Genomic DNA, 12,142 nt, shown 5'->3' on the forward strand with positions numbered 1-12,142 from the left:
CAGTTCTTAATCACAGTGTGCCTTTGAATCACGTGGGGATCTCGTTTAAAGGAAGATGCTGGTGTAATAGGCCTGGGGTGGGGCCTTGGGTTACGCATTTCTAGCAAGCTCCCAGTTGATGCTGATGCTTCAGCTGGATAGACCGCTCTTTGTCGAGCAGTGCCCGCTCTAACGTGGCTGGAGGGAGGGAGTATTTTTAAGAGCAGAGCTTCTGGCTTCTGTGGCTCTTGACCGCCGGTGCCTAATCAGAATTTTCTGTGGAGCTTTGTAAAAACACGGGCTGTACTTTCAGCCTACACGATCAGAATTTCTTGAGCTATGGCTAGGGTGTGCGTATTTTGAAAAGGTTTCACAAGTGCTTCTGATGACCAAAGGTTGAGCACTATTGCTTAAAGCAGTTCTCTGTGCAGAAGGTTACAGCGGGAAGCAACTGACTTCACCCTCTCCTAGTCACTTTCTGGCAACCCCAAATATTTTTTCATCAGTTGTTAAACATAGCTTCCACACAAACGATTTGTTTATATAGCTGCACTTCACAAATAACTGAAGGAAATGTTTAGATTAATGAAGATTAAGGAATCTCAATAGTTTGTTAGGTTTTCAAGATGTCAGGACCTAAAGCACTTTTTCAGAGATTCTTTTAAATCTCATCTGTAGGTGTAATGGTTTCCATTATAACTCAACCAACCAGTCCTCCAAAAGAGGACTTTTTGGGAGCCTTAGGTATACTTCTTTTTTTTTTAATGTTTTTTTATTATATTATGTTAGTCACCATACAGTACCTCTCTGGTTTCTGATGTAAAGTTCGATGATTCATTAGTTGCGTATAACGCCCAGTGCACCATGCAATACGTGCCCTCCTTACTACCCATCACCAGCCTATCCCAATCCCCCACCTCCTCCCCTCTGAAGCCCTCAGTTTGTTTCTCATAGTCCATAGTCTCTCATGCTTCATTCCCCCTTCTGATTACCCCCCCTTTCTTTATCCCTTTCTTCCCCTACTGATCTTCCTAGTTCTTAGGTATACTTCTTAAGAAGAATTAGCTAAGCTCTCTACTCAGGGGAATAAAATTGTCCCATAGTGTTGGGATGCTAGGAAGTGCAGCATACACACGGGGGGATGCAGTTACACACGCACACACACACATGCATGTGTGCACATGTACATACACACAAAGGGAAAAGCCTTGAAGTTCAAATGTATTCCATCACTCCTTACACTGGAATGAGTCTATGTTTGGTTATTGAAATACTCTTGAGGTTTGATTTTTTTAAAAAAATATTTTATTTATTTATTTGTGTGTGTGTGAGAGAGAGAGAGCACACGTAGGGGGAGCAGCAAGCAGAGGGAGAAGTAGACTTCCTGCTGAGCAAGGAGCTTGATGCAGGGCTCCCTCCCAGGACCCCGAGATCATGACCTGAGTCGAAGGCAGACGCTTAAGGCAGAGGCTTAACCGACTGATCTACCCAGGCGCCCCTCATAGTGGGGTCAGAATTAGAACTCAGCCTCTGTATTTCTGAAGTTTTACTTATTTCCCTGAGTCAGAGTGTTAGAATGTGGGTAGAGGTGTCTTTTAAGCAGGCATTTTGTTTAATTTTATATTAGTAATTTTGAAAAATATTCCTAATCCTTTTTGATCCTGAGATTCTTTGAAATACTTTTACATGTTAATTCTACTTTGTTTTTGCTAAAGAGAACACATCGAAAAATACCACAATCCTTGCCCTTAAAAAAAAATCATTTCTCAAGTGTTCGTAGTGTATTAGTAAGAAATCAGAGTGAAGTTCTAGTTATGTGAAGAATACTACTAATAAAACATTTCTTTCCTATATAAAAATGATGGTTTCCTAATGATCAGTTCCTGACATTTTTGTTCCAGAGTGATTTTTTAAACGTATTTTGTGCCTGGTGTATGCCACATCTTTACCTGAGCTAAACGTCTGATTTGTCCCATAATCTACAAGTTCAGTGCCACTGTGTTCTCAGTCACTTGACCAGTCTTCTGAAAGCTTGACGTGAAGTTTGTACTCTGTTCTGAGCGGTGGAGTGATCATTGCTTCAGCGTCAGCTGCCTCCTGGACTCAGAGGAAGTCTCTTGGCCACCAGCAGCTATGGTTATTGAGTATTTGCCGAATGTATTGAATCTCTTGTGCTTTCAGGGGATATCCTCGGTTCTTCCATCAATGGCTTAGCCTCATTGATTCGGATGCCTTATGGCTGTGGTGAACAGAACATGATAAATTTTGCTCCCAATATTTATGTTTTGGATTACCTGACTAAAAAGAGACAACTGACAGAAAACTTAAAAGAAAAAGCCCTTTCATTTATGAGGCAAGGTAAGCATTTTAGAAATATACTTTCATTTGTAAATTTCTTTCCTTTTTTTTCTCTTTCCTTTCCTTTCCTTTTTTTTTTTTTTTTTTTTTTTTGTTTAGGCAGAGTCTACTCTAGACCATATTTCAGTATAGACCAGTTTATCCTTGCTGTGTGACTGTAGGGCTAGATGGTGTTGGAATGGGCTACAAGTACAAGCCGCGGGAAGCTGTCACCATTCTTCCTGCAGCTAATTGTCACTAATTGCAGCTAACACGTTAAGGAGTTAGTGTCTAGAGGGGTTTGTATTTTAAGAAGGGACCTGAAATTTTGTAAGAATTAAATGAAAACATAGGACACCTGGGTGGCACAGTCAGTTAAGCTGTCTGACTCTTGGTTTCAGCTCAGGTCACGATCTCAGAGCATGAGATCAAGCCCCACATCAGGCTCCATGGTCAGCGCAGAGTGTTCATTTATTCATCGCGCATTTGTGGAGGTCTGTTGGCGCCGGCGTCAGCTCTGCCACTGAGGAAACGGAGGAGGTCAGGGTGGTTCTTCTCAGGGAAGACAGTCTCTACACACACACACAGGCAGTGTCATGGGGTGGGCACCTTCTCAGTGCACTTAAAATCAAGGAGGTGGGAATTCGGAGGGCACAGTTTGTATGGGGAGGCCCTGCTGGTCCCTCAGAAGATGCCACACTGGGAGTTACTGTCCCCTGACTCTTAGAGAGGCTGCCTGTGTTTGCAGACACCATATGCGTTGTGTCTGCCCCTTGCAAATGACAGCAGTTGTCATTAGCTGAGTGCTTCGATGTGCCAGACAGTATTCTAAGCCCTGTAAACCTAATGTCTCATTTAATGCTCACAGTGTTAGTGCTGCCCTCCTATTTTTACAGATCAGGAAACTGAGATACAGAAAGTTAATCAACCTGCCCAGGGTCAATAGCAAGGGAGTGGCAGAGCTGGGATTTGAACTCACTGCCTGACCCCAGAGTCCATGCGTGTCATGTCCATACTTAGACAAACACGTTTTTAATAATAATAATGTAAATTTGTTTTCCTTAAATACTCCAGAAGCCAACCCCCTAAAGTTACAGTCTTGGTTTTACATTTCCTTGTTAGGGGACTTCTAGCAAAATCTCTGTGTGGCTGAGTTTATCTGTCTACACAATTTGGGATACCTGCTGCCCCTCAAACTCATGAGGATTAGAATGGTTTATGCAGAATGCTAAAAAAATAACCCCTTGTTCAATATAATCTAAAAATCAAGTCAACACTTCCCAACTCCTAAGTGTTTCGTTTATTTACTTTTTTGGAAGGAATGGGTTAAATGCAAATAGAGGCAAGTTGTTAGTGGTTTTGCTGACTTTTCCACAGTTAAGAATTAGAAAGCTTGAAGACACTATTTTGATGTGAGCTTTTCTTCCAAGTTCCCTCATTATGTAGGGACTTGTTTACCCTAAACTAAATTTTATGTAATAATGGTAATAACTAACCCTGTTTAAAGGGTTTACAAATGTTTTCATTTAGTTCTTTTTTTCCGCCTTAAGAGTCTCTGTTTATTTATTTATTTGAGAGAGAGAGAGAGCGCGTACGCAAACACACTTGAGTGTGTGCATGGGGGGAGGGACAGAGGGACAGGGAGGTAGAATCTTAAGCAGACTCTGCGCTGAGCATGGAGCCTGATGTGGGGCTTGATCTCATGCTCTGAGATCGTGACCTGAGCTGAAACCAAGAGTCAGACAGCTTAACTGACTGTGCCACCCAGGTGTCCTATGTTTTCATTTAATTCTTACAAAAACCCTGGGAGGTGAGTGTACTGATATTATTTTCATTTTACAGATGAGGAAACTGAGGCACAGAGAGGTTACATAAATTACCCATGATTACTCCCAGGTGGTCTGGTTCTAGAATTCATGTTTTTCCTCAGATCGGAATGGGATAAGTTTACTTTGCAACGTTCTTAGGTTGTTAGTAGCCATAAGCTTAGGATGGAAAAGGTCCAGTAATTGGCCAAGATGATTGAGTGTAGCCAGTGTACAAGAGCTCTCAGTGGACCTTCTGATAAAATAGTAAGGGGGGAACATGGGCTCCTATAGGGAAGGAGACAGCAACCGTTAGAATCTGAAGTGTCAGGTTAGAGCAGAATGAGCTGTAAGATGTAGGATCCAAGAGGATGAACTGGTTACAGTCCAAAGCTCTCCCTGGGGTGGACTGGCACAGACAAGGGCTGAGAGGGAGGAAGGGGGTTGTGAGTCAGGAACCACGTGCTGCAGGAGTGGACAAACTGAGGGAGACCAGGGATTGGAATCAGAGCTGAGTATGAACTGAGTACTGCTGTGGGGAAGGAGAGAGTGGTGTATTTTCCCTCAGATTAGAGCCAGGTCCTGCAGGCCTGGGATGTGGTTAGGTCTTGAAATTCTCAGAGATCTACCAATTGGTACTTTCCATACAGAGCTGCCCATTTAAGGTTATCCTCCTTCATATATATATTTGTGGATTAGTCATATTTAAACATATAAATACAAGAGCTGCTTTTTTCAAGTTCTATTATAATTAGGTTTAAGAAGCAGTACTGAGTGCTCTCTGTGGTACAGTGAGTGCCATGCTAAAAAGAAAAATGAGGTTTTACACATTACCATAATGGTTATACTTAAGGAGGTGAAAAATATTTGGAATTGTCATAATTTAACTGCATCTTTTAAAAACAAGATTCTGGCTTGTATTCAAAATTCAGTATGACTGCCTTCAAGTAGAAAATAGATAGGAACTAGACTGTTGCTTTATAATTTGATACGTATTCTTTGGGATAATTTAATAAAATAATATAAAATATTTTAAAAAGTACCCCATAATTCAGTGTTTTATATGCTTTATGAATTGTAATGTTGGCTCATCAAATATTAGTGCTATAAAAAGACAGAATGAATTTTCTAGTTTGAACCATTTAAGGAATGATAAAATGATAAAATCATCCCTTAAAGATAATTTGAGTTGTATTCTAGGTACTTTGCTCTGGGATAGCAGAGGTCCTAAATAATGAATGCTCCAAATCCTCGGTGTCTGTTTTTTTTCCCCAAAAGGAGCGCTGGTCCCTCAGGCCAGCCCTAGCCAGGCTGAGGGCCAACCTGCAGTATTTCAAAGCCGTCCCCCGGGGCGGGGGCGGGAGGGCTGCATCTCCTTGATGTATGGGAGCCTTCTTCACACTTGCTAGTTGTTAGAAAGTGCAGAGAACCACAGGGCAGAGAAAACATGGTTCTCTGAAGGCCACGTAGTCTTGCAAGCTGCTGTGGGCATGAAGATCACTATTGCGGGGACGTAGGCAACCCCACCTTGGGGGACAGGAGAACCCCGTGGTTACCGTGCCAGCTGTGGAGGCGGTCATACCGGGGCTCTGAATCCTGCCTCCCGCTTTGGGCTGGTTTCCTCCAAGTCTTGTTTTCCCACCTGTAAGATATGTAATAAAGTACCCACTTCATGGGGGCTGTTTTGGAGATGAAATAAGATATTTTAGCACTTGAATACAGTAAGTGCCCAGTAACTGTTAGCCATACTGTATACAGTTAGTAGCATCTGACCGGGGAGTTAGAGTCCACAGTCAACAAGTAAACCCTGTCCATCTGCCTCAGAAACAAACATGAGGTTCTTCCGCACTTTCCATCCCGTGGCAAATCCTTCCGCTCACACACCGTCATTGCTCAGCTGGACAACTCCAGTGGCCTCCTTTTAGAAAGCCTCTCTGCTTCTGTGTCCATTCCCCTTCAATACAGGCTCCACATATAATAAAAGGGATTTTTTTTTTTTTTTAAGATTTTATTTACTTGTCCGAGAGAGAGCGGGGGAGCTGCAGGCAGAGGTAGAAGCAGGCTCCTCACTGAGCAACGAGCCCCATGTGGGGCTCGATCCCAGAACCCTGGGATCGTGACCCTAGCCGAAGGCAGATGCTTAACCGACTGAGCCACCCAGGCGTCCCAATAAAACGGATCTTTTGAAAATGTTAAAATCAGGTCACTTCCTTGCTTAAAATTCTGTAATGGGTTCTGCAGTGGGTGACCTGGCCTTGGCCTCCATCTCTCTCCTCACTGAGGCTGCCCTGTCTTGGCTCCCCTGTGGCTCCCCCTGGAGCACTCCCGGCTCCGGGGTACTTGAGGGCTTTAAGCTTGCTCTTCCTTCTCCTGGGATCCTCCCATGGCTGCTCCTTCTCATCATTTAGGTGGTGTTCCCCTCCAGTGGCCTTCCCTCCTTCCCACTTAGGAGCTCTCATTTATAGAACTCCATTTCATTTTCTTTACCACACTTCACGTTATTTAAAAGGATCTCGGTTACCTGTTATCTGTGTGTCTCCTGCACTAGAAGGGAAGCTCCGTGACAGTGGGGGCCGTGTTTAATCTTTTTGCTATCGTATCACTGTATAAGCACCGCCATAAATGCAGACTGGATGAACGAATTACTGTCGATATTCATTTCTTTGGGCCTCCGGTTCATCATCCTAATGTGGAGATTGGGCCCAGAACATCTCTCAAGTATTTCCACAATGCAGTGATTGTTAATAAACACTAAAGGTTCTGCCGGGCCTTGGCATTTTCTTAGGAGCTAGGAAACGGGCCCGTGGTTTCAGCTCACCTTCTGAGCTGGCAAAGTGGCTCATGGAAGTCGACGCAATGGCACGCCCCCAAATACATCATTTCACCGGCTGAACTCAATTGTATTTCAGAGTCGTGGACAAAAGCTTCTTGGTATAATGATTTTCATTATGAAATCAGTGTCTCATTTCAGAGACTTTGTTTTTTCCTTTGCTATCACATTTGCCAAAGTCCTTTAAATATACTGTAGTTGTTTTTATTTTTTAAGAAATTAAAATGGCTTTGGCATGAGTCATGATTATATTATTTAAATGTCATTTATGAACAGGGCATTGTTTTACTTAAATCATGCTTGGCCCAGGAGCCTTGTAACCTAACCCATTGTTTTTTGGGTCAAAACAACAGCTACATCATTGAATAAAGTCTCTTTTGCTGTCAAAAAGAAAAATAGAACCATAAAACGAAAACTGTTTCTGATAAGGACTGGAAATCCTGTTAGGGATTTAAACCACTTGTTTTCCTCAAATATGTAAAAATGGAACCTGTGGCTCCATTTTTCAAGTGAGACTCAGACCAAGACTAGTTGAAAACACATTATATATTTTTTCCCATTGAAATTAAAACAGGAGGAATGGGTTTCAGAATTCTGGTGCTGCTGTGGTCATCACAAGAATGGCTAGAGGCAATAGTGAAACTGCTGAAAAACTCAAAACCCGGGGAAGTAAGTTCTTACTTTCCATATTCCATATCGTACAGAGTAAGGACATTGATGATGACTCCTTCTCTTTTAGTACAGCAACTATTTTTGTCGGGTTTTTTACCGGAGGAAGTGAGTGATAGAGTCACAAGGAGCTGATTTTACTTCTTTCATTTATATGTAATTTTGACACTTGGGGTAAACGAAGTCAAATTATGTTCAGAATTTTTTCTGTGTGCTTCTATGAACAGTATTTTCATCTTTATTGTGACAAAAAATAAATATTTTACACTCATGGCTATTTCAAAGAAAATTCATGACCCAGGAAGTATATAGCTTGTCTGGCCCTTTATAAACAGCAACTCATGGGTCATTATCCTGTCAGCCTCTTGACTTCTTCTGTATTTTAATTTTCAGAAGTGTCTCTTAATTCCTATTGTACTATTGCTTTCTAACTCAAGAGCTCTTCATAAAACTATGACCTTAGGGCAATATTCTTATTTCCTCATAAACTTTTGGAGAAAACCATATTTTTGCCTTTTTCACCTATTATGAAAAGTCTCCAACTGAGGTGACTACACTTGTATGTTGAATTGTTGTACTGATAGTAAACATCACAGCCAAGTCAGCGGTGTCCTCTACTGCCTGTGGAATGGTTGATTTGCAGGAGAAGCAGCCGAGGGGTCTGTAACGATGCATGGCTGATTTAGGTGAGGAAGGCAACCTCACAGGGTATTCCTACTGGGAGAGTCATATAAGTTCCTCTGTCTGGGTTCTAATTCTCTCCTCTGTTTTGCTGTGGGAGCAGAGCTGGAGGTTTGGAGTCTCAGTTTCCCCTAAGCCAGCTCAAGAAATGCACTGCACAACTGGAGATCGTCTGTGAGTCCTCCCCCTCTTCTGGGCTGGCTGCCCCTGGTAGAGGAATGGTGCTAGTTGTTGATATTAATGAGGACTGTTGGAGGTCAGCCACTTGAGGGGTAATTTCCATAAGCACTGATCTCATCTGCATGATCTCATCTCTCTGGTTTTACAATAACTCACACTTGGAGCTGCAGTTGTTGACGTGATTTGGGGGCTTGGAAGCACATGGTCCTGTCTTTAGAAGCTGGTCCTTCTTACAGAAACACTTCCTATAGTGATGGTGGGTCATGAAAGCTTTCTCGTCTTCTTTCTCCTCTCCTCTTTACCCCTTTCCTCTCCTCTCTCTCCTGCCTTCCCCTCTCCTCCCCTCCTCTGTCAGATTGAGTTCACAGTTAAACTCTGCTATCTGGTGGATTTAGTCCTGAATTGGAAATTGAAGGAGAGTGTCTTGGACTCTTGCTAATTTCCTTTGTAAACACTTGAAAGCTTTTCTGCTTCTCTGTGAACCCTGACTGCCTCTGAAAGAGGAAGAGATTATATGCTGTGTTTTTTTCAAGGTTTATGAAAGCTAAAACATGTTGAAGTGAACTAGTGTTAATAACACCTATCATTTTTTTCTATTCTTGTTTGTTTTCTTTTTTGAATATGTAGAACATTAATACGCTTCCAAAAGTCCAACTTTATTCTAAAAGGTATATGCGAAGGGGTATCTCTCCCTCTTGTATCTCTTCTCCCAACCCCTTGTGGGTAACTTCATTAGTTTCTAGTTTCTTTCTCTCCCTCTCTCTGCAGAAATTAGCATATGTATATATATTTTCTTATTTCCTTGTTTTCTTACACAAAAGGTAGTATACTATACATACTCTTTTAGACTTTGCCTTTTTTACCTAACAGTGCATCCAGGAAATCACTCTGTATGAGTTCAGAGAGATATTCCTCATCTTTTTTCACAATTGCATAGACTCCACTGTGTGTGCATATTACAGTTTACTCAACCAGTTTCCAATTTGGGGGCAGTTAGGTAGTTCCAGTATTTTTGCAATTACAAATAATGCTGCAATGAATAATCTTACCATCTTCTGTATGCATGTTTTCGTATTGTTGGAGGATATCTTCAGGGTAGAATCTTAAAAGTGGGATTATTGGGTCAAAAGATATAGACACTCCCTTACACAGCAGTTGTACCTTTCTGAGTTCCCTCTAGCAATGAACAGGTATTGGTGTCCTTACAGCCTTCCCAACAGGATGAGTGGTCACACTTTTGAATCTTTGCTAACAGGATGGGTGAGAAATGTTATGTCAATGTAGTTTTAACCTGCATTTCACTTATTAAGAAGTTGAACGTTTTTCCATATATTGAAGTCCATCTCTGTTTTATTTGTGAAAATTTTCTTGTCTTTTGTCCATTTTCTTTTTGTAGGATTTTACTCTTTTTCTCTAAACTTAAAAGGTACTTTATATAAGTATATGTATAGCTATGTAGTGATAATATATATGTATATATATATAATTTGTATGTTAATATTAGGGACATTAGCCATTTATGTGTGTGTGGCACATATTTTCTTCTAATTTGTCATCCTTTAACTTTGCTAATGTGTGTTTTGCCATGTAAAAGTTTAAAAGAATTTTTTGTGGTCCTATTTATTACATGTTTTCTTAAAAATTGGGTGTTAGAAAGCCTTTTCCCATGTCCGTGGTATGGAGGGATACCTCTTGTTTACTGAGGGCTTGCCATGTAAAAGGTGCTTGTGCTGAGGACTTCATACATGAACCACTGAAGGAGCTCTGTGAGTTAGCAGGAAACAGCAGCTTTAGAGACATAGACCTTGGCTATATCTGGTCATAGAAGTTCACTAGTTTCTGGCTTCAGTACCTGCCAGCTGTGTGATCTTGCTATCTCTAAATAGCATCTACATCCTAGAGTTGTGAGAATTACCTGAGTTCATACCTGAAAGGACTTTGAACTGTTCCTGACATATAGTCAGTGTTGGATCAAGACTGGATATTTAATTATTGTACCATAATATTTCAGTTTTTAAATTAAAGCAAAATTCTGACATCACCTAAATGTTGGTTCTATTTCTTTTACTGTAGGTCTTAAACATCACCATGAAACAGTGTCTTGCTTTTTACATGCTTTGTCTTATTGTACCTTAAATCAGATACTCAGATCTGGGGTTTCTGGGGAAGGGCTCAAGGAGGAAAGTTTGGGACATGGCAAGAGCAGATTAACGGTAACTTTAAACCATCAATGCTCATGTTCTGTTAAATATGAATTAATTACTTACAGTTATTAATGCTTCTAAAATGCGACATTCATAAAGTAAACTTTTTTTGTTCCTAGAGTTTACTAGGGATTGAATTCAACATTTTATAAATGCTTATGGAGGCCAGGCTGTCTGTGACCATGCCACAGAGTTCATACTGTGTGACGTCACCTGCGTGTAGTAGAATCGTATAATTTTCAGAAAGAGTTCTTGGTTACCAGAGAATCTTTGATAATGCCTTGAGTTGGAAAAATTTTTGGCTCCTGCTTCTGCTTGCTTTCTAATGATAAATTATTGTTATTTTAATTTCATTTCTAGCAGCTTAGTTTGTGGTGGGTTGTTGGGTGACTCTCATAGTGTTTGGTCTATGATTTCTCAGTCATTGGTCTTTGAGACCTGCATGCGTTGCTTTGTGAATATGAAACGCCTGCCTTATTTGCAGCCATTTATTTGCAAATATGAAACATCTGCTTTTATTAAAGCAGCTACATGAGCCTTAACCCCCTTCTCAATTTACTTTTAGAGTGAGACTTCATTACCACTGCTGCGTTCTTTGTGTGTGTGTGTGTGTGTGTGTGTGCGTGTGTGAGAATTTGGAATTGAGTGGTGCGCAAGCTGGTTGGTCCTTTGGTTTACCTCAGTTGGCCATCCCCCCAAAATTTTAAAGCAATTGTCTTAGATTATTTAGCAATTTCCCCCTTCTGTTGCTGGCCTAAAAATAGGAAATATTTTCTTTTCATTTTAGCCCTAAACTTTAATTATGATACTCTAGATAGTATTTTTCTTAGATAGCAAACAATTTTAGATGATTAAGCATGGAAACTATTGTAGTCAACACTGCAGAGTTAAATAAAACTTAGTCTTTAGTTTGGTTACTTTTAAATATTTTTATTAATTTGTTTAGTTAGAGCACGAGTTGGGAGAGGGGCATAGGGAGAGAGATCTTTTCTTTTTTTAAAGATTTTATTCATTTTTGAGGGGGAGAGAGAGAGGGGAAGAGAGCAGGAGGGGGAGGGTCAGAGGGAGAAGCAGACTCCCTGCTGAGCAGGGAGCCTGATGTGAGACTCGAACCTAGGACCCTGGGATCATGCCCTGAGCCGAAGGCAGGGCTTAACTGACTGAGCCACCCAGGCACCCTTTTTGTTTTGTTTTGTTTTTGTGCCAAAAGGTGATTTTACTGGGGCGCCTGGGTGGCTCAGTCGTTAAGCGTCTGCCTTCGGCTCAGGGCGTGATCCCGGCGTGATGGGATCGAGCCCCACATCAGGCTCCTCCGCTGGGAGCCTGCTTCTTCCTCTCCCACTCCCCCTGCTTGTGTTCCCTCTCTCGCTGGCTGTCTCTCTCTCTCGTCAAATAAATAAATAAAATCTTAAAAAAAAAAGGTGATTTTATTAAAGCACGGGGACAGGACCCATGGG

The 12,142-nt window shown here is 41.3% G+C and overlaps 1 protein-coding gene across 1 annotated transcript in view; it reads left to right on the plus strand.

Moving 5' to 3' along the window:
• Nucleotides 1-12,142, plus strand: part of CD109 (CD109 molecule) — a 128,599-nt gene that overhangs the window by 90,563 nt on the left and 25,894 nt on the right. The window contains exon 23 of the mRNA XM_040643674.1: nt 2,161-2,337. Coding sequence (XP_040499608.1) covers nt 2,161-2,337 — 177 coding nt within the window. The remainder of the gene's footprint in view (nt 1-2,160; nt 2,338-12,142) is intronic.

The sequence above is a fragment of the Ursus maritimus genome, unplaced genomic scaffold (genome assembly GCF_017311325.1).
Source record: "Ursus maritimus isolate PB19 unplaced genomic scaffold, ASM1731132v1 scaffold_29, whole genome shotgun sequence".
NCBI classification, from domain to species: Eukaryota; Metazoa; Chordata; class Mammalia; order Carnivora; family Ursidae; genus Ursus; species Ursus maritimus.